This window comes from Apteryx mantelli, chromosome 3, assembly GCF_036417845.1.
Source record: "Apteryx mantelli isolate bAptMan1 chromosome 3, bAptMan1.hap1, whole genome shotgun sequence".
Classification (NCBI taxonomy): Eukaryota; Metazoa; Chordata; class Aves; order Apterygiformes; family Apterygidae; genus Apteryx; species Apteryx mantelli.
This window is the reverse complement of record NC_089980.1, coordinates 8,729,267-8,749,748: the sequence shown is the minus strand read 5'-3', so window position 1 is coordinate 8,749,748 and position 20,482 is coordinate 8,729,267. Positions and strand designations below refer to the sequence as shown.

General features: G+C 43.6%; 1 protein-coding gene across 1 annotated transcript in view; it reads right to left on the bottom strand.

Annotated features, from left to right (window-relative positions):
* Positions 1-6,236: 6,236 nt before the first annotated feature.
* The window catches only part of SYNDIG1 (synapse differentiation inducing 1), an 83,786-nt gene continuing 69,540 nt past the window's right edge, over positions 6,237-20,482 (bottom strand). Inside the window, exon 4 of the mRNA XM_067294645.1 lies at positions 6,237-6,665. Coding sequence (XP_067150746.1) covers positions 6,507-6,665 — 159 coding nt within the window. The 3' untranslated portion in view covers positions 6,237-6,506. The remainder of the gene's footprint in view (positions 6,666-20,482) is intronic.

Sequence of the window (20,482 nt, the reverse complement as noted above, 5' to 3'; positions counted from 1 at the left end):
GTTGTCTCTGCTATGGGCAGGCAGGCTGGTGCCTGCCCCCATCTGTCCCAGCTTCAGTGTACACCAATGCTTCCAAGCATTCTGCATGCCCTCTGTGTGCCTCAGTGGGGAGCTCCTGCAAGCTGGCCACATGTCGGTCCACATGCACGAGTGATGGGAGAAATTAATCTTAGACTGGCAGAGCAATAAAAAATGCTCAAGGCTAGCTATATTCCCAAATAAAGGCACTGAGAATCAGTGGAGGCATCAGGGGGTTTTGAAATCCCATCAGATGGCAGATGTAATATGTAATTAGTCTCTGACCTAGCCTATTATTTGCTGAGAGTCTCTCTGTTCCCTTGCGCTTTGAGACTTTCACAAAGAGTTTTCTTTTTTTTCCCTTCCCTCTCTGTGAGTCTCTCCAGGGCTCTCCATGCATCTTTTGAGGCTAATCCACAGTGACACCCTACCTTACAGGATTAAGTTGGAGCCTTCAGACCCTGGACTTTACAGGTTGATATTTTCCTAGTAGTAAATCTTACCTGTCACTATAGCCTGTCATCTGCTAAGGATACCAGTGTCACTTTGACACCTCCTGATTGAGCCAATATGAGTTGAAGGTTTCACTTCAGAGAGGGAGGGAAGCAGTAAGGTAGCTGCAGTCTTTGTGAGAAGGGCTTCTCTCCTTCCTCTCTGGGATGGCAGAACCTTTTCACAAACTGAACATGTGGCCAAAATGCAGGAGGATGGAGCATCCTGGTACCCCAAAAGTGAAGCTTATTAGAAATGAAGTCTCTTTTAAACCTGGAGAGAACATAAAGGGACCAATGGCTTCTGAATAACAGGTACGTTCATGCTGAACTGAATGACAGGAAAGTTAACACAGTTTCAAAAAGCTGCTTTAAAAAAGAAAAACACCTGTAGTCATTTTCCCAGTGTCCTTCTATAGATAAGTAAACTTCCAAGAATCTATCTTTGCTGAGGAGCTCCCTGTCAGTACTTCTTCCGATCCATCATTCACAGCAGATTTATAATCCCTACTTCTTCTCCCTGCTCTCACAATCATTCCTTTCCCAAAGGAGGGATTAGACACAGAGAATAATAATCAGCTGACAATTAACAATGAACTTGCACAGGGTGCTTTTGTAGTTCAACAATTGTTTGGGCTGAAATATGTAGAGCTGAGAACATTTCATAACCAGTCTTGAATGGTATGGCTCTAAACAGCGAGAATCATGGCAACAGCAATTTATGAAGATATTTCTCTGACTATGATTTCACAGTTCATACAAGTTTGTACACTGCAGTATCACCTAGAAATACCAACTTCATCTTGGTAAGGCAGAAACATATAATAGGATTTCTGTCAAATTAGCCTGAGCACACGATAGGAAGTTTATGCCAGCAGTATTCTGGCTTGTGGAGGACAGCTGGTACCTGGTCTGACACAGAACTTGTAGGTGGAAAGATAACATGTTGGCATATTTTCGAATACATCTGAACCAGCAGAGCATTTGGCAAATCATCCTCCTCTCAGCTCTTTCTAGCTGGGCTTGTCAGGACAGCAGGACTTTATACATCTCTCAAACTGATGGGGGAAAGAGGTACTGGTAGGCAGTAGAGGCCTGGCAAAAATTGTTTCCACATCCGGCATCTTTCAGGAACATCACTGCAGATGGTGATATATATTCATAGCACACCAAAAATCAAGGTGAGCCCCTCTTTCTCCTCCCAGAGAGGCCGCGCAAGCAGGCAAACCTGTTTTCTGTTGTTCTTGATGCGTGGGCTTGATGTTTCTTGTGTGTGAAAGTGCACTGACCTCTTGCGAAGCCATATAACTTTCTAAGTGCACCCCAGTCACCATGTCTCCTCATCCAACTGTGCAAGGAGGATCATGCCCCTTTCAGCTGGGATGGCCCTGCAGGCATGCTTGCCTGGAGCTGCTGGCCCAGGATAAACCACCAATGTAGAAGAAAGTTGTCTGAGGTGTATAAGTCAAGCAAAGGTAGACCCTAAGATTTGTTTCTGCAACAGGTTGCTTCAGTTTCTTGGATGGGTGGTAGTTTATAGCTGCCAGCTCAGTCTGGTTTGGTGAGGTGACTTGGACAGTGTTTTGAGAAGCAGTGTGGAGTTGTGTCTGTCCAGAAAGGGGACAGCAGCAGCTTAAATGCTGTACCAGCTTTTCACAGCCCACTGGAGACTGAACAGAGGAAGATATCCTCGCAGGAAGAGAATCCTGCTTCCAAGGTAGATATAAGCCATGAGGCAGCCCCAGAGCACCTTGTGCAGTCCTTCTTGCTCTTCCACCAGCTGCCAATACTCCAGGGAGCTCTTCTCAAACTTTTCCTCTGTCTCAACCACATCACAGTGTGTGGCTACACTGAAGCCTGAGCCAAGGAAACCCCGAGTCAGCTACTACTTTCACAGCAGTTCCCCTCAGATTTCTCCTTCCTTTATCAAAGCTTTCCTGTCATTGAGGAACCAACCTGCCCTCTGCAGTTTCAGAGGTCCTTTCTCAGCAGAAGCTCAGACTTGCTTGACACAAGCATTTGTGTCAGTGGCACTTTATAGTTTTCATTCTTCAGGTTTTTCTTTAGAGGATTATATCCATTCTATGGGCTGGAGTTGCTGCTGCAGGCCATGCTGACATCACTTACCTGAGCCAGGAGACAGGCCCCTGCGTGGGTCCATTTGGCCAGCCTGCAGCCTTGGGTAAACACCTGTGCTGCAGATACTCAGCAAAGTGAACCAAAACTAACACATTTAAGCTATCAACAGGAGCTTGATCCCCATCTTCAGGCTGCAGCGAGGCTCAGTTCACCCTCCCTGGGATGCAAGCCCCCCTTTAGCTTCCCTGCTTGCCCTCCCTGTGCGGAGCCTGGATTGCCATGCTGCGTCCCAGCCCCATGTTGCATCATGGGCTGCTCCAGCATGCTCAGCACAGAGACATATCCTCACCTTTGAGCCAGGCAATGCTCTCAGGGCTGCTTCTGCTGAGCAGGTCTTACCTACAGTACTGCCCTTGTTCACTGCCCCCTGGGGGTTTCTGGAGAGGTCAAAACCCGCGTTCCCCAACTGGGGATGCTGTTTTTAAGGCTAGGTGTGAAGGCCTCTATGAGATTTTTAAGGGTCCCCCTCTGGGAAGGTTTCTTCTGGCTCCAGAACAGGTTTTCTCCTGTGAGGTCAACATTCAGCCTGCACAGCCATCATCAAAAATCTTAAGGCAGACCCTTCATCTGCAAGATTGACTTAAAAATAATGACATTCTTATTATTTTTAGCAATATGTAATGATCCTGGAGTCTCTGTATTTGCTTTCTAATTTTTTAAGTTCTAAGTGAAACTCGTATCAGGGTTAGGAAAAATTACTTTCTTTTTAAAGAAAAATCTGAGTTTCTTCTTCAGTAATGTGTCCCAACGTTCAGGCTCTCAGAGAAAGAGCTATTCCTCAGGACACATGCTGACATCAGGGAAGGGCAGGTAGCACGTAACAATCCATTTTCTTGGTTGTGTGATTCTTTCAGCTGATCTGTGTGCCAGGACAGAGCATGGGAGCACCTGATGAAAGCCAAGTTACCTTGCCCAACTTCCAGCTTGCTGGCAATTTGGAGGCATTTGGCACATGTGTATTACAAAAGTTAAAAAAAAAAGGGGGGGGGAGATGAAAGTAAAAAAGAAAAAAGGCCCTTCTGGTTGGCAAGGGGATAAGTCTGCTACATGACTGGGTTTCAAGGAGCCATATGTGTGTACTCGCAGATCTCAATGTGCATCTTGCACTCTGTGGCCTGAAGGACCTTCACATGGAGATAATGAGTTCTGGGAGTGCTAGCTCGAATACCAAGCATGGTATGCTCCATACTGCTGTTCTTCCCCCTGGCCCTCCTGCTTATTTCAGATGAAAAACAAACAGGAAAAGGCCCAGTTGTAAATATGTTCATTTAAATTAAATAAATAAACAGTATTTCCAGTCTCTGTATTTGCTTGTTAGATAAGGGCTTTCTTGTCTCAGCCAAGGTTTTTCTCTCAGACTTTATTCCATTATGAACTCAGGCAAAACAAGATATGGACATTTCATGTAGGCCCAGACCTAGCCCAAATGGCCTTGTACCTGTGCAAGTCTAGCAGCCCTTCACTCTACCCTTAAAAAGAGCTGAGGAAGAAAGTGCCCATTCCTCCTCAGTGGAAAGAACAGTCTGCAATGGGACAAATGTGAACCAAAGTGGTCACAGCCACCTGAGTCTGCAGGCAGCCTGAATACAAGGGCGGATGAGGTGAGGACTGCAACACATGTCCCAGCATGGTTTTTGAAGCCATGACACACTGCTTTGGAGAGCTGGCTCAAAGCACCTTAAGTGGCAACCTTGCGCATCCTGCTGGAAGAATAAGAAGGCAGCAAATCATGCCCTCGTCCACTACCTACCCAAACCCAGATACTGAATATTGTGGCAAATACTGGGTGGGAACACACTCGCCTGCTGCCTTGCTTCAAAGGAAAGGGCCTTCATGGCAGTTGCTAAAGAAAAAAGAGTGAAGAACCACCTTACCTTAATGGGGCAACCTGGCTAAAAAAAAATGCATTTACTGGGCCCTAAGCTTTAGCAGTGGCTGAGAACTGACAAAGATGAATAGGGAGTAAACTGTTGGTCTCCAGACTTAGTTTGAAGCCAAACAAATTACTACAAAAGAAGAACTCCAGCACCTGCAAATGCTTTTGGGCCCAGATACAATATGGGATGGTCCATGCTTCTTTTCCAGTTAGGTCAATCAGTATACTGGGGCAAGTTTCAGTCTAATGCCACTCACCCATCCAAATAAAGTATCACACGGAGCATCAGCAGCTGTATACCATGTGTTTTAATAAACTGTATAACTAGCAGAAAAATAGTTTTGGATGTGTTAGTCCTCCTCCCCCCTAAAAAAAATTCAAAACGAAAATCAAAACAATGCCAACCCCAAAACGGAAGGAAAAATTTGTCCCAGAGCGAAACAGACACAAAATACAAAGTTGGAACAAAAGGTCTTTGATGACATTCTTGGCTAAAGAAATTACACTGATAAAACACAAGGCAGTGAACAATAAAATCCTTATTGTTTTGATCAGTTTTTTTTCCTCTTTCTATATGTATATACATACATATTTATCTTCTGATAAACCCTTGGTGGGATGAAATGGTAGATCTGGAAGAGAGCAAAATAAAAGGGGTGGCTGTGGGGAAGGAGTAAAGAAGAAAATAAACACGTCATTGCAGTCAATGAAATAAGAACAGCGTTCAACTCCCTTACAATATACCATTATGGGGCAGCACAGCAAGATAATGTCACATGTTATCCCTCCATGGCTATGCTAAGAGTCCCTGGATGAGTTGTGAGCTTGTAATCTGAGTGGTCTCATTCACTGCTCCATGTCCGAGCAGTACTTCAAAATGTAGGAGGCATTCCTTCCCCTGGTTAATTCCCATGCTTTTCCATGATTTTAAATTTTAAGTTGATTAGTATTTCAGTTTGCATTTTTTTCTCCTAGATTTCTTGAATATACTTCTGCGCAGGTCTCCATGGTAAGGTAGAGCAACCTAAATGAGCAATGTGCCACAGGATGTGCCATTATCATGGTGTGACTGGATGGAGGAATTCATTTCACGACAGATCCCATGCTACTTTGACCTCACACTCAGTCTGCAGAGCCAAGTTAAGCAGTTACCCCAGCTGTTCTGCACTGGGTGGGCCTGTGGGTCACAGCTTAATCCAAAAACAAGAAAAGGAAAGAAAAACATTTTTCATTTCCTTTTCTTCTTCCATGGAAACCTACCAACACAAGAAGAGTAGGCAATACCATTCTACGCTGAGGCCTCTGCTTCACCCTTAGGCAAATGAGTCCTGCATTCAAAAAAAAAAAGAAAATATATGCTTTCTCCTGTTGCTATATTGGTCTTTCAGAGAACCAGCCACTGTCCATGCTTTTCCAGACCTCGGTGCCGTGCTTAAGAAGCAAACTAAGCACAAGCTCATGCTGGCTGTAAAGTTCAGGTCACTGACAAGGTATTCACAGATCAGCTAGGATGCCAGCTTCTTGTAAACACCATATTGCAAAGAAAGCAAAGCCAAACACCCCATACCTCACACCCCCAAATTTCTTTCTTTTTTTCTTTCTTTCTCTCTCTCTTTTTCTTTCTTTCTTTCTCTTTCTTTCTTTCTCTTTCTTTCTTTCTCTCTCTCTTTCTTTCTCTCTTTCTCACTCTCTTTCTTTTTCTTTCTCTTTCTTTCTTTCTTTCTTTTTTTTTCCTTCTCTTTCTTTCTTCTTGTAGGGTGTTCATGAAGAGAAGCAAGACTTGTGCATTAGAAACAGTGGAACTATCCTCACCCCAGCCTACCTTCCCACCCTACAATAACGCACAAGACCATCTTATCCAGTACCTGCCCCCAGAAGGTGTTTGTTTGTCTCTTGATTGTTTTGGAAAACCATGCAGTCTGATCTGCTGGGGAATTCTGTAGTGTGGGCACCAGGTGGCTGGTTCTCCCCTTTCCTGAGGCTCATAAATGGTTGTTTTTGGATAGATAGGCAATAAGAGCCACGGCCACCCCAACGTAGATGCCAGTTCCGATTGTGATGGATAGCACAGCCAGGAAGAGTGCTCGCCGGGAGCTGGAGCTTGCATGGTGGAAGTCCCCCTTGGCTACTGCTTTGTTTGTCTGCAAGACACACAACAACAACAACGCAATACATTTATTTGTTTCATCTGGAAATGAAGATGAGACACACATTTCTTGGCTGAAACATGCCCCTGGGATATGACAGCAAACTAGTTGGACATCTTTTTGGTCAAAAACTTCTTTGGTTGAATTTGGTTGCATGCATCATTAGGATGATGACAGACCCAATGGCAAGCATCTCAAGTGGCTTTAAATTGCCTTTAAACTTAAACATATCCTAGGATTTAATACTATGCCTCGTGATGATTCCTGAGAATGTGGACAGATGGGTCATAAGACAAGTGAGTCTTCTGCTAGCTCTGCCATGTTCCCTTCAGACACAACTACAGTCCTGCTTCTGTAAGAGATGAAATCCATGTTCCAGCCTGGCTGGAAAAGATAACAAGGGAAAAGCCCTTTAAAATGTCACTGGGACCCAAATACTCCTCCAAGTCAGCTGAAATGTTGGATCTGTTCTTACCTGGACAAGGGCAAGAGGGGCTGAACTTTCCCTTGCAGTGCGCTGTTCCTGAACATATTGCCCAAGTGGAACAACTGGCCCAGGATAACCACCACAGAGAAGATAGATAGACAACACCAATTGCCTTGCATCCACCTTAGATCTGAACTTCAGTACAGGACACAAACACTTAGGAAGCCAGAGCTAGGAGACGCTGTTTCAGCCTTTACTCAGCTGAAACACTTACGCATACGAGCAGGGCACTCTCCTTGATTGCCAGAGTGATGATGCGCATGCTTAAGTGCTACTCTGAAGTGGGGCTGCTGGTGTTGGAGCCATGGTCTTCTCCCTGGGAGGTGGTGCATTTGGCTGGATATGTCAGCTGGAGGAGGAGGTTCTATTTTGATGGTGTCAAAGAGGATTTGGTGTCTCTTGCTCTGGTACTCAGTAGCTTACAAGACTGATCCAAGGCTCTGGGAATTGTGTCACATCTTGCATGTAGCTTTGAGTACCCAAGCAGGTGCCTCAAATTCAGTCTAATCAGCTGGAGTTCCCAAAGTCACATGCCAGGCATTTAGGTTTGGGCACAGTATACCTCACCAAGTTACAGCTTGTTAGTTTAGCTGCCAATAATAAACACAGAAAGCAGAATTGCATCCAAATTGGGACTGTCTTTTGTGATGACCCCACAGCAACATTGACATTAACTGGATGGTGACTACAGAAAGCTGCAGGATCTGGAATTTGAGAAGTATTCAAATAATGGTTCTTCTAACATCCCTTTCCAGATGCCTTCAAGCCCAAGACGCAAGACAAAGTTCCTGCTCAAAACAGACAAAGGAAGGCTAGTACTGGACAGGACTGATCTACCTGTTGACAAGACCACCTAATGCCTTTTCAGTGGGTCCGAGTCTTGCGATGTGAAATAAGGAAGATGTCATTTTTATAGTAGTGTAATATGAGCAGGGTCATGCAGGAGGCAGTAGCAGATGTCACCTGCAAAATATGCTTTTAGAAGCATATGGTCCCCATAAGGCCTAAAACAGGCTTTCTTCCCTAATTACTGTGAATGAGGAATTCTTAATGCTTTAATTACATTTCTCTGCAAACGCTCAGTTTGCTGGGACAGTTCTCTGCTTCTCTGTCATCTAAGTTTCTAGACAGTTTCTGCTCTTTTTTTTTACTATCTTGCTACTCAGAGCAATTTACAGCAGCCAAATGACAAGCTTCCGAGCTGACAAAAAGGCTTCTGGCCTTTCTGTCAATGACTTTATTAGGAAAACTGTCTCTTCTCATTCATCAACCTTATTTTTTAAGCATAATGCCTTATAAATGTTTCAGGAAGAAACAATGTCAAACAAGACATGTTAGGAGAGAGGGACCAGGCTGCAGGAGGGAGGAAAAGGATCATTTCTAAACAGTAACATACAAAAAGCTCTCAGGTTTACACTTAGTGTCATGTCCCTTGGTTTAGATGGGGAAGACATCCTACCTACTTTGCAAAGGATGTCAGGCTAGGCTTTTTATCAATGGTGACCAGTGATTTCATGAGCTTCTTGTCTAGGACCTCCAAACAAACAAACAACCAAACAAAAAGCAGAGCACTTTCTGGAAAAAATCCAGGGGCTTTGGGCTTATGGACTCATTTGTTGTTGGGGGGGGGGTTAAAAGTCTTGGCAAGGAAAGCAGAGAAAGCTTTAGAAAGAGTTAGTCTTTCAGCCTTCCTCAAAGATTTTCTGCAAGCATCTGCTATCCGTCAGAGTGTTAATAAAAGGCTCAAACAGAGAGGCTCCTATTCACTGATGTTAGGTTGGATTTATTAGACAAAGGGTAAATTCACAGGACTGAAGCTATTTGTGCCTTTGGATAAAGAGAGGTAAACAGTTTCAACTCCCAAAATGGAAGGAAAGTTTGAAAATATTGTAATATTTCAGTTTGTCATTTCTGAAATGTCAGGTTATATTATGGAAAATTCTGCAACATTTTGAGCTGACCTCTTTTAAATGAAGCTTTGTACAGTCGCAAACCAGCATTTTTTCCCCTTAAAAACTGACCTAAATTCAAAGGGAAAACAAACCATTAGCCAAAATGTCAAATAATATGAAAACTTGACAGTATGTCTTGATTGGATTTAATAAAACAGGTTGGATCTATCCAAAATGATGTGTTGAGCAACCCAAAGGGATTCAGAAGGCTGATTGTTGAGCACTAATGGCTTCTTTCTCATAGGATCTTCAGCCTAGCCTGAAATGTGAAATCTCACAAAAACAGCTTTTTTCTTGATGAGCTCTTTGAGGATGGTCCTGACCTTTGTGAAAAGATTGTAGCTATGGTGAAAATCCAGCTTCTCATTAAAATGTTCAGCCCAGCGAAAGACAGATTTCATGTATTAACCATGTGTTGCCATAGAGTTGCTGAATTTTGCAGCTCCTGTCATTATCATACAATTTGAATTTGGTCAGACCTTTCACAGAATTTCTCTTTTACAACAAATTACTGAATCCAAGATTTTTTCTTTTGACCTAATGCACACTTCATTATCTAGAAAAATCAAATTCCCAGAGGATCTAATTCAGGAGGCAGAGACCATTAGTGAGGGCACATAGGAAAGACAATTTGATATTCCTCCTTTAATCCATTCAAAAGGACTTCCACTGAGATGGAGAAATGACCAACACAGAAACCATCCTCCATCAGTGTAACCCTAGTCTGAAAGGGTTCACTTATGATTCAGAAAATTCTTTGTTGTTATTTCCTCATTAGTAAAACAATCCCATTACTCTCAGATGACAGCATATGCAAATTATGGCCTTTTCTGCAGGTTTAAGCTAGACAGATCTGGAAAATAGTTAGAACACAAAATGTAACTGTGGCCAGTTATAATGGATTAGCATTTGGCAACTATTCAAGAAGACCTATTCAAGCCATAATGGAAATAGATATGAATTGCTTTATACCTTCCCCTCAGTTTCTGATGACTAGGTACATGTCTTTGCCTAGAAGATGCTTTGACAGACAATATCACCTGTCCACACACTTTTAGCAGATGGCTTCAGTGGAGGGAAACTGGCTTCTCTGTGTCTCAGTGTGAACAGTTAGCTCAAGTTTTTTAACAAAACAGGGATGAGATCTTCAGTATCTCTGTGCACTTTGAGAGAGTCCCTTGATTTTGATATCCATCCAACAGCTTCTGTCCCAGCCCTTCTGATGTCTGGCACTGAGAAGTGACACCGAGTTTTGGGGACTTCCACACTGTGGATGCCTGTGCTCTAGCAAACTCCATGCGGGAAATGAGGAAAAAAAATGTCTTGTGTAGGTCAGAGAACTGAGTGAAAACCACTACCACTTCTTTTTTCTGTAAGGAGCAGATTTTGGCATGGTAGAGAAGGTGAAAGCAATGCCCATTAAACCTGAAAAGAAACAAAGACACCTACATGCAGACAGTGGTCAGGCTGTTCACTTGTCTTCATAGAGTTTGTACCTCAGGTACTTGTAGCTGAAAGTTAAAGCTTCTCTACTTAAAAGGATTTTCCACTTAAGCCCAAAGTCAAACACCATAGAAGGACAGGAAGATGCAGTCATTCAAGTCTCTGACACCTAAAAAAGATGGAAGTGCAGAGAGAGATATCTGCTGCAAACACTTGTAGGTTTTTGCTGCCAGCCAAAATATTGGGACTTCATGCACAAAAACAAATTCAGCCTCCCCTTCTGAAACATGTTTTTGCATCAAATGCATGATTTTCTTTTCACAATGCCACTTCTTGTAACTTTACACTTCTGGTAAAAATTACCCCAGAAAAAAAAGCCTGATGCTGTCTCCACTTTCATTAAACAGCCTCATCGTGGACACTCACAGCACTTGTGATGGACATCCCTGAGTGCCAAAGGCACCTTGATCTATTCAGAAGCCTCGTCTGAGATGACAAGTCTGTAAATCTATCCAGGAGTTCCTGCTTAATTAAAGGTGGCGATTGGGTAAAGTGCACCAATAGGGCCCTTGCTAAGCCCCTGGGGACGATTTGACCAATGGTAAAAGGCAGTGTTTGTGCAGTCATTCATACCCACTCTGGAAGTGTATTTGCGTGAACTCCTCATTGCAAACTCAGCTCTGGCCTCACTAAGTGAACGAGCCAATATATGCTTTTGTTTTTCCTCTCCCCTGAAAAGAAAAGCCCCACCTGTGAAAATTCCTGGGCTGAATCCTTTGCAGGTATTAACTGGCCTAGCACAGTTGACTCTGGAGGGTAGTGCAGCAAGGACTTGTGCAAGAATAAAGATGCAAATGTTCTACTAATAAAGGCCTTGATTTCACTAAAGCATCTCCAAGCTGAGTGCTTTAATTTAAGAAAGTAAGGAATCCAAGAAGCCATACTGATGGGCTTAAAAGTGGGCACAGAAGTAAAAGTGCTCTACCTAATCAGAATTATATCTGTGGCTTTTTATGGTACTTCCATCCATTTACTTCTTCCCTTCCTTGGCAAGATTGTGGCTGGCAGCCAGATGATTGATGAACCAATTTAATACCATCTTTGGGCAGCAGGACAAACAGGCTTCATAAACAGAGCAGGTGACAAGTGCAAAACATTGGATGAATTACAAGTGGGGAATAATTCATCACGTCAGCACACGGCAAGTTCCACAACTGTGCAGTCATCGATGACACTTTTTCTGCAAAGGATTCATCTCCCTCAGCCACCACTGCCTCTTGGTAGTCCTTTGGTCCATGTTCCCTGGATGCCCAGATACAGCCATCAACTTGCTAACTACAGGCACAGGCTGTGACGAAGGGACTCCAAGACTGAAAGCGGGGGCTAGAGCAAAGACCAGCCTTCAATCAATCCTGTCTTCTAGAGGCTTTGGAAGTTGAAAGCCTGTTCTATTTGCTGTCAAGCCAGGGAAGCAGGGGGAAGCGGAAGGAGACCTGAAAAGACTTTCTTACTTGGTTTAACTAACAAAATGAATGTCTTCTTGTTTGGAAACACTTTCAAGGAACTCCCCTGGAATTTCCACTTGAGCTTCTGCAAAACATATTCATCACGTCTCTGGGCTGCATATTTTATGGGCTAGGGAAAGATAAATACTGTACCTCCATAGCTGCAAGGATTAAAAAAAACCTGCTGCATCCCACAGTGACTCATATATCATACTCACAAAATACCTTCTGGTAGGCTGTCTCTGGAAACAAGAAACACATTGGTCACAATTACTAATCCTACCTCATCTCCCTGAGACTAGAGAGCAGGAATGGCCCCATGTGGTGGGAAGACAAAATCCTGCTCCATTTGGTCAGGTGACAGAAGAGTTTATTTTCACTCCATGGGAAAAAATGGCTAGCAGGGGACAGGGATGCACAGGCTCCATGCAGCTACGACCCCGAATCTTACTTCTTCAAGTGGCAGGCAATGAATGCCACAGGATGAGGTGTAACTCATGCAGAAACTGCTTCTGCTCCCATCTTTTCTCCTGTCTTTCTGCCAGGCAAGAAATCAGCCATTGCTTTTGATTTGTCCAACCTGTGCTTCTGCTGGCCTCAAATTTCTGGGCAATGAGATCTTCCCCCTTCTGGCCTGAGCCGCTTACTTTCACTGAGGAAAAGGACTCCAGAGCCTTTGCTAAAGATGCAGGTGGGAGAAGGGTGAAGTCGGGATTTGCCTCTGGGTCCTGAAAGACAGAAGGGAGGTGCCAGTCAGCGGGGAAAGTCATGGGGCTGGCTGACACCAGGCACAGGGGAACAGACTGGGATGTGGCAGAAGTGTTTTCAGCCCTGAGGAGAGCTCTGTGGCATCTGAAGAAGGGCTATTCCAGTCCCATTAGACAGCTCTGCAGGCAGAAATATTGGTCCAAACAAATTGCAAATAGTCCTTCTATCTGTCGGGCATTTGCAAATTCCATTATGTCTGTAGTATAATAAAAACTTAAGCCTGTTGTGACTTGTCTTTCAGGTACTGAAGAGCTCTTTTGCAGGTTTTCACCATTTCTGCTGGGAAGTTGGCCCAGGAGATGGACATGACTCTCATGTGACCATTCCCTGTCTGGAACTTACTGTGGAAATGGTGGGAAGTAGGTATCACCTGAAATGCAGACACTCTTAAATAGACCAAGATACATAAACCTCCTAGACTCAGTCCTGGACTTAATCTCTGCTGATGCTTAACTTTCTTTTCCTCCTCAAGAGAAGACACCTGGTCTAGTCTAATCTGGCCTTCTGAATGTAGTGTTCAAAACCAATTGCGGGATCATCTTCAGGAAATTCCCATCCACACTCCAATGCTGCTAGGCAGAGACTAACTTGGAATTGGTATCTTTCCTTTAGAGAGGGATCAATCCTGTTCTGAGCATTTAGAAGACAAAAACCGTAAGATCTTGACCATAACCTGCTCTATCACTGTCTGGTGAGCCCTGAGATCCAGTTAGATGGCTTAGCATGTTGCTAAGGTCTGTGTTACAGTAGATTTTCCTCCAGGGTGATGCTGAGATACCATGAGTGCTTTGGGGGGTGATGACAAAAGGGTGATACAGGGATGTCACCAGAGTTTCCTTGGCTCCTGGAACAGGGATAAACTAGTATGTGCAGCTGCTGCTGCTGCTTTGTTCAAGGCTCTGTCAGATGTCCTAAGTGTTCTGCTGCACCTCAGAGAGACAAAACACAGTCTGGCAGGAAAACTTACCCCTCGGAGATTTCTTTCTACAGTGAATCCTCATTCTAGTATATAGATTTGTGCCTTCAGTGGCCAGAGCGTAGCAGTGTGCAATGTGAGTGCATCTCAGTGGGCATTTGCTCCTTCCCATTAACAGACCCTCTAACCTGCCTCATGCCTTTCCTTACTGTGACTGCACAGCAAGGGAATGCAATGAAAGAGCAGGCTCATCATGGTGAAGGCGGAGCAGCTACCTGTGTGCAGGCAGTGAAAGAGGGCAGGCTGGTAACCATCCTGTGTTTTGGAGTGGTCTCTTTTCTTGCACTTCAAATCCATGTGCATTTAACCAAACATTTCTCCAGCCAGACCTTCAAGTTATATTCCTCTTTGAGCAAGTATCACCTTCCTTGCCCTGCAACAGGTAGGAACTTTCAGCAAAATATCACCAAGTTCCTGAACAGCAACGAGGCAGGTCGAAATGAGTGGCTTGTGTAAAGGGATTTGTACTACTGACAAATTAGCTGAGGCTCTGTTGGTGGGAGGGGGTGTACTGGGAACAACATTTATTCCTGGAAGCCCAGGAAAGGCTCAAGAGAAGAGGGTGTTACTGGAGACCAGTGTGAGCCTGCTTCTTCTGCATGACCAACTTTCATAACATCTGGGTTTGAGCTGTCAGATCATTTTGGTATTAATGTTTTCTGCTGGAATTTGAAAATATGACGTAGGCTAGGACGTGACTCAGCCTCCGGCTGGTGCTTCTTGTGGTGTTCAATTGTGTATTCGAGTGCAGATAAAACTATAAATGTCCGAGTGAGATTTCGACACTTGGAAAAAACAAGAGAATAATAATGAGAACGGCAGGCGTAAAATGCCTGAATGAGCAGAATGCAGAGAGATGTTTTTAGACAAGCTCCACAGCAACAGCAGTTCATTTGATTGCACTTGAGAGAATGAGACCTCAGCCTGTGATGTGAGGACAATTCTGTTTTTTTGTCAGATAAAAGAATTTAAATTCTTGGATGCTTATGGTGAAGATGTTTTCCCTCCTCCACTTTGCCTCTAGCCCTAAGTAGAATTCGCTGTTTAGTGATGAAAGAGGAGAAGAAAATCTGGGAGAAATGACATGTGGTGGATCCTACTTTTCACAGGCTTGTGCTTGGACACATAGACATGTACACAATCTGCCCAGAGGCTGAATGCAGCTACTCAGGTGCCAAGTCTACTGAACAATTATTAATGACCAGTTTGGTCCCTTTACCAATTTGGACTCTTTTACCTTTTCTCTGTAGCTGGCTGTTGTTTTGTTCTTTACTTGAACAAGCGCATGCATGGTTGAAGAAACAGGGTTTAAAATGTGAGCACTGTACAGGAAAGAAAATTTGGAAGTTATTTCTAGATTTCAGGTTCCGTTTTGTGAATGTTAACAGGTTGGCCTCAGTTCAGAAGACATCATGAGACTTTTTGCCCCTGGTCACCCTACCTCTGCCACGGCTTCCAGATTGGGACTGGCTGGGCAATGCCACAGATGTGCCAGCATTTCAGGACTGTCAGTCTCCTGATGTTGCATCTGGTGTGTGGTCAGCAATGGCAGTCACCAAGACTTCAAGGCTGAAGGACCTGCTGAAGATGGATTCCTAATTCTGGGAAGAGTTGCACTCATGCCTTTGTACCTGTAAATTCACCTATAGGGTTGGCAGAGAGAATTGCAGCTAGATTCCCTCTGCCCACATCCAACCCTGTTGTCCCATGACCTTTCAAGTCCACTGAACATTTGTGTCGTGGTGAAGTGCGTGGTCCCAGCCTGGGTAGCTGTGGATCCCAGACCTCATCACTGGGACCTTCTCTGCACATGATCCTGTGCCAGCCTGTGTGGGCATGCCTCTTGTGTTGAGTGGTGGCAGCAATCCCCAGCCCCAAGCTGGCTCTGAGAAGTGGCAGCAGAAGCTTCCTTATGCTGCCTTGGCCCAGCTGAGGGCTCCTCATTTCAGCCCAATTCGTCATCCCTTGGGGAAGATGAAGAGGTCATTACGTGGGATCATTGCAATTCAAAATGTCCATACTACCAAGTGAGAGGGACATTATGAGGAATGATCTCTGTGCCATTTGGTGTGATCTGTCTTGGTTTTGCACTGGTCACTTCTGTCTGCTTCTGACCCCCTTCCTGATTTGTGACAGGTGGAAGCGCATGCTGGTGAGTACTTTACATTCACTGCAATGGCCCTGGTCTCTCTCCCAGCCAACACGGGCCACACAGTGGAAGAAGGGATAGAAGATGTTGTGCAGCACAGCCAGGGAAGATCCTAACCCCTGACCTGCACATTCCACCCTGGGAAGAGATAAGAAAGGGGGTGGTAGGACAGGGAGACAATGGGGGCTTCTGCCTTGGGCACAACAAAATCTCTGCTTTTTAGGTAAATTATAAGATTTCCTATCTAACAGGCTGTTAAAGATTTTTAGAGGTAAGATTAAAAACTTTTAACGTTCACCCTTTCTCTTTTAGTTGATATGAGTAGTTTTCTCAGTTTTGTATCACAATCATCCATAATTTCTCTATGCGTTATCTGTATTATACTGTTCTTTACCTACTCCCTGTTTCATGTGTTGAGGACTTTCTGACCATTGCCGGCAGAGCCTAGTTTCCCTGGAACATTTTTTCTCCTAGGTTGGTTTCCCAGCTCATGGGGTGGGGGTACCACATCGGCAGTGTGGAAGTGTCCCCCCAGGACTGTTTCTTGGGATACCAGACCATCCTGAAAACTCTGTAATTCCTCTGATCAGCCTTTGCTATCTGATTATCTTTCTAGACAGGAGACTCAACTCTAGCTATATCTGAGAAACATTTTGTTGTTTGATGTGTTAACCAGTGGGGTAAGACAATATCAGACATTGTGTACTTCACAGCATTCGACAGGGGATGTGAGGCAGCTTAATCCTCTTCCTTAAAGTAGCAAGTTTACCTTGAATGAACTCAGCTTTGCTATGGAGTACTTTGGCCATATTCAGAAAATCACCACAGAACAGATGAAGACCATGTTTTTCATGTGACAAGACCTTTTTTCTACTGCTTTCCTTCTCTTTTCTTGAAACCCAAAAGAAACACAGTGGTGGGAATAATACCCCACAACTGTATTTATTCTTGCACCAGTTCTTTGTTCTCTTTCAATCTTAATGCTCCTTTCTGCCCCTCTCCCAGAAAGACAATGTAAGTAATTTAACTGGCTTTAGCAGACAGACACAGGGGACCATATGGCTAGTTAACATGGAACAAGAATCCTGCTGTTCTGACATGCTGCATGGGTTGTATTGAGTGGGATATGAGGAAAGTGTCTGACAAGCACATGCTGGGAAAAAGTTCTTGGATTTCCAGTACTTTCATTCCAACAGAACAAATCTTGGGGGCAAGCAGGGTCATAGGCTAAAGGTGTTTTAATATATCATCTCTTCTCAAAGCAGCTTGATCAAGAAGCTTGGTGAATTTGCTTTATAACTGGAAACAGACAGCAAGTAATTAAGAATCTAATCCTGCAGCACTCTTGCAAGGAGAATAACTTCAGTGAGTATAAACCCCTCTTTGAGCCCAATCTGAATAAAGCATCGGGGGGGTTGCCTTTAATTTCCATGTGGGTAGGAATGAGGCCAAACTGAAAGAAAACTCAGTGCCAACAGGCCAGATTCACAGTCCTTTGGAGGCACTGGAAGGATTCATGTTGATTCGATGTGGCTACAGAAGAGGCTCAAAATTACAGCACTTCTGAGATTGCAAGATGCTACTGGAGAAATACGTGTTCTTTATATACTTCTTATTGGAGAGTACTACCTTATTCCTAGGACCAAATGACCACCAAGGTCAGCTCAATAGCACTACTGTGACCTGTGGTGGCTGAGGACTTGCTTCTCAATTAGCAAACAGTGAGGCTTGATGTCAAGGAGGCCTGGAAATCTGGCTTTGCTTATGCTGGGAAGTGCTCCAGGTGAGCAGAGACAGAGCATACTCCTGCATGGAGCCTGAACCACTCACTGGCATTAACTAATATCTCTCCAACCCCTCCATTCTTCACTCTGGTCCTTTGGCTTGGTTTAAATTGAAGTCTAATGCCCATTTTTTATTCAAATCAGCCACACTACCTTTATTTAAAAATAGGGGAACTGACATAGGGAGTGGGGTCACCCTGCGGTGGTAGAGGCAGAGGCAGCAGCAAACCCAGGCTCCTGAAATATATCCTGATGCCACCAAACTTCTTTTATTTTGACATCAATCAGAAAGAGATCTAACTAAACTGAAAAGGGTTCACACTTTATGCATTGTTTTAAGAGGTAAATCAGTTCACACTGCTAGAGCTTTTCCTCTTTCTATGGTCTCCCTACCCAAGGCAATAATCCTTGGTCCCTTCCCTCCCCATGCTTGCCCATATGTGTTTTGATGTGCCAGTTCATCTGGAGAGCTGGAAGTGACCATCAGCTTGTGTGTCCACGTGGTTTGATCCGCGGGGGAGAGCTGCCCAGCATGAAGATCGGCTGAGCAATGTTTTCCTTCCCCTCGGTGGTGGGGGCTAACTGGGATTTTTCTCCCCTATTTATCTGGACACTGGATGGACTTGACCATCTGTGAGAGCTATACTCCTTTACAAGCAAAATGGGCCAACTGGTTCAAAGCTTTTCAGTGAGAGCTGTTGGACAAGAAGACAGACAATTACAAAGGCCCCCCCAAAATTAATACAACCTGTAAATGTGACTAGTGTATGGATTGAGAAATGTGTGTATTGTAACAGCAAGGAAATGCCCAGCCTTGGTTTGCTATTGATTGCACAGGGAAGGCCCTCACACACAATAGAGCAGTAAGATAGCTAAACAGCAGTGAGCCATAAACTCAATTCCTGCGAAATGCTGATAGCTAGCTTTCCCGAGGAAAAGTATGATTTGCCAAGCAAGGCCTACAGAGCCAGCTGCCTGTGGTAGGTGAAAAAAAAAGAACCCAAACTTTAACCTCTTCTCTTTCTACCGACCACCACTCACTGACACTGGTGGCAACTCTCTACTGCAATTGTCAGCACTTTTCTGTCTTCTGACTGTGGCTCCAGGCCCAAATGGCAGCAGCAAACCCTGCGGGGTGTTGTGAAAGTCACTATACCTGGGTGCTTGTTTCAGGTCTCTCAAAGATCCAGGATCTGGGATCCCTTGCGAGCAGCAGCAGAGGTATAAGTAGCCCTAGACAAAATGAGTTATTTCTGGTAGTTTTAAGTGTCTTGCTTTGGTTTTCAAAATTTGATTTCAAAATCTAATGTTTATCCTTTTTTTTAATTAATTGAATCTCTCCCCCGCCCCGGCACAAAATATTTTGGTTTGGTCAAGTAAAACGTTTAATTTAATTACAAAGACTTGATACTCGATTCTCAAAAATGTTGAAGACCACTTCAAATTAACCCCAGACTCTTTTTTTTTTCATAATAATCTTTTGAAACTCTCCAGAAATGGAAGGAGTGGTTATTCATAGAGCTTCATTACGAGATCCTCAGACTAAACCTGCTTCCTGACTCACATCTGTACAATGCCTGGTGCAGAATGGTCTCATTCATAGGATGTAAAGCACATTATGCCAGAGACTTTGAAGACTGAGTAACAAGGCACACCAGGGTGCTCAGGGGGAGCTCTGCAGTCACCTTTAACCTAGTCATTCAGCAAAGTGCTTCATTTAACAATACGGAAACAAGGAGTCAAGAACAGCATATCTCCCCTTCTGTTTGCTTAATAAATAAACAGAGGGGACCAGATCAGATCATTGGATTTTGAGCTGCATTTGATATTAAAAATTATGACCTTTTGCATAAAATAGTGAACAAAATGAACTGAAATATTAATTTTATTGAGCGTAAAGGAGTGCCATCTCCTTATACCACTAACTCTGATACAAGAGATGTTGTGAAACTGTGTTTATTTTTCCTTTTGATCTCAGTCGCAAAGTGTTTTCCTCCAAGGGACATTTTCAAAGAGAAAATTTTATAAGAAGTTGTATTTCTGAATTCATTCTTGAATTTTTAGTAATTCAATTACTGTGGATATTATTGGAGAACAACATTATGAAAGTAATATAGAAGTATATGTTTGCCCTGGTCTTAAAACCCTCCGTATGTGTCTGCTTATGGAACTACTGGAGACAGGATATTGGGTAGGATGGATCCTTGGTCTGACCCAGAACATGCATCTGCGCTTATGAGTGTTCAGCATTATGGGTTTATAATAAAGGTTGATATGCTGAGTTAATCCATCATGCTAATGTGGTATTCATATATTTCTTTAACAAAAGACCATTGATTTTGTGTCTTTGAGTTGGCTGACATAAAAATGGAGCCTATTTAGGGTCAGAGCTAAAGTCACCACATAGTGATCAAAATTTTGTTTATTCTTGATTAAAGTATGCAAAAGGCACTGTGAACTACTGGCTTCCTTAAGTTTTCTGTTCAGATTTCTGTTCCCATTTCTACCAGGAATTTTTGAGCTGGTTCCAAGTATGGGAGTAAAGCAGTGGGTTTCTGCCCTTCTAATAGATACACTTTTTCTTTTCTACCAAAATTTAATGAATCTTTCCTTCTCTCCTCCATTTTTTCCCTGTTATCACTGTTTTTATAATATGTTCTACAATTAGATGGCAAAAAGATATTGACCAAAACCCCATGATGACCAAAAGATACAGCTGTGACATTCCAAAAGATAGAAACTTAAAA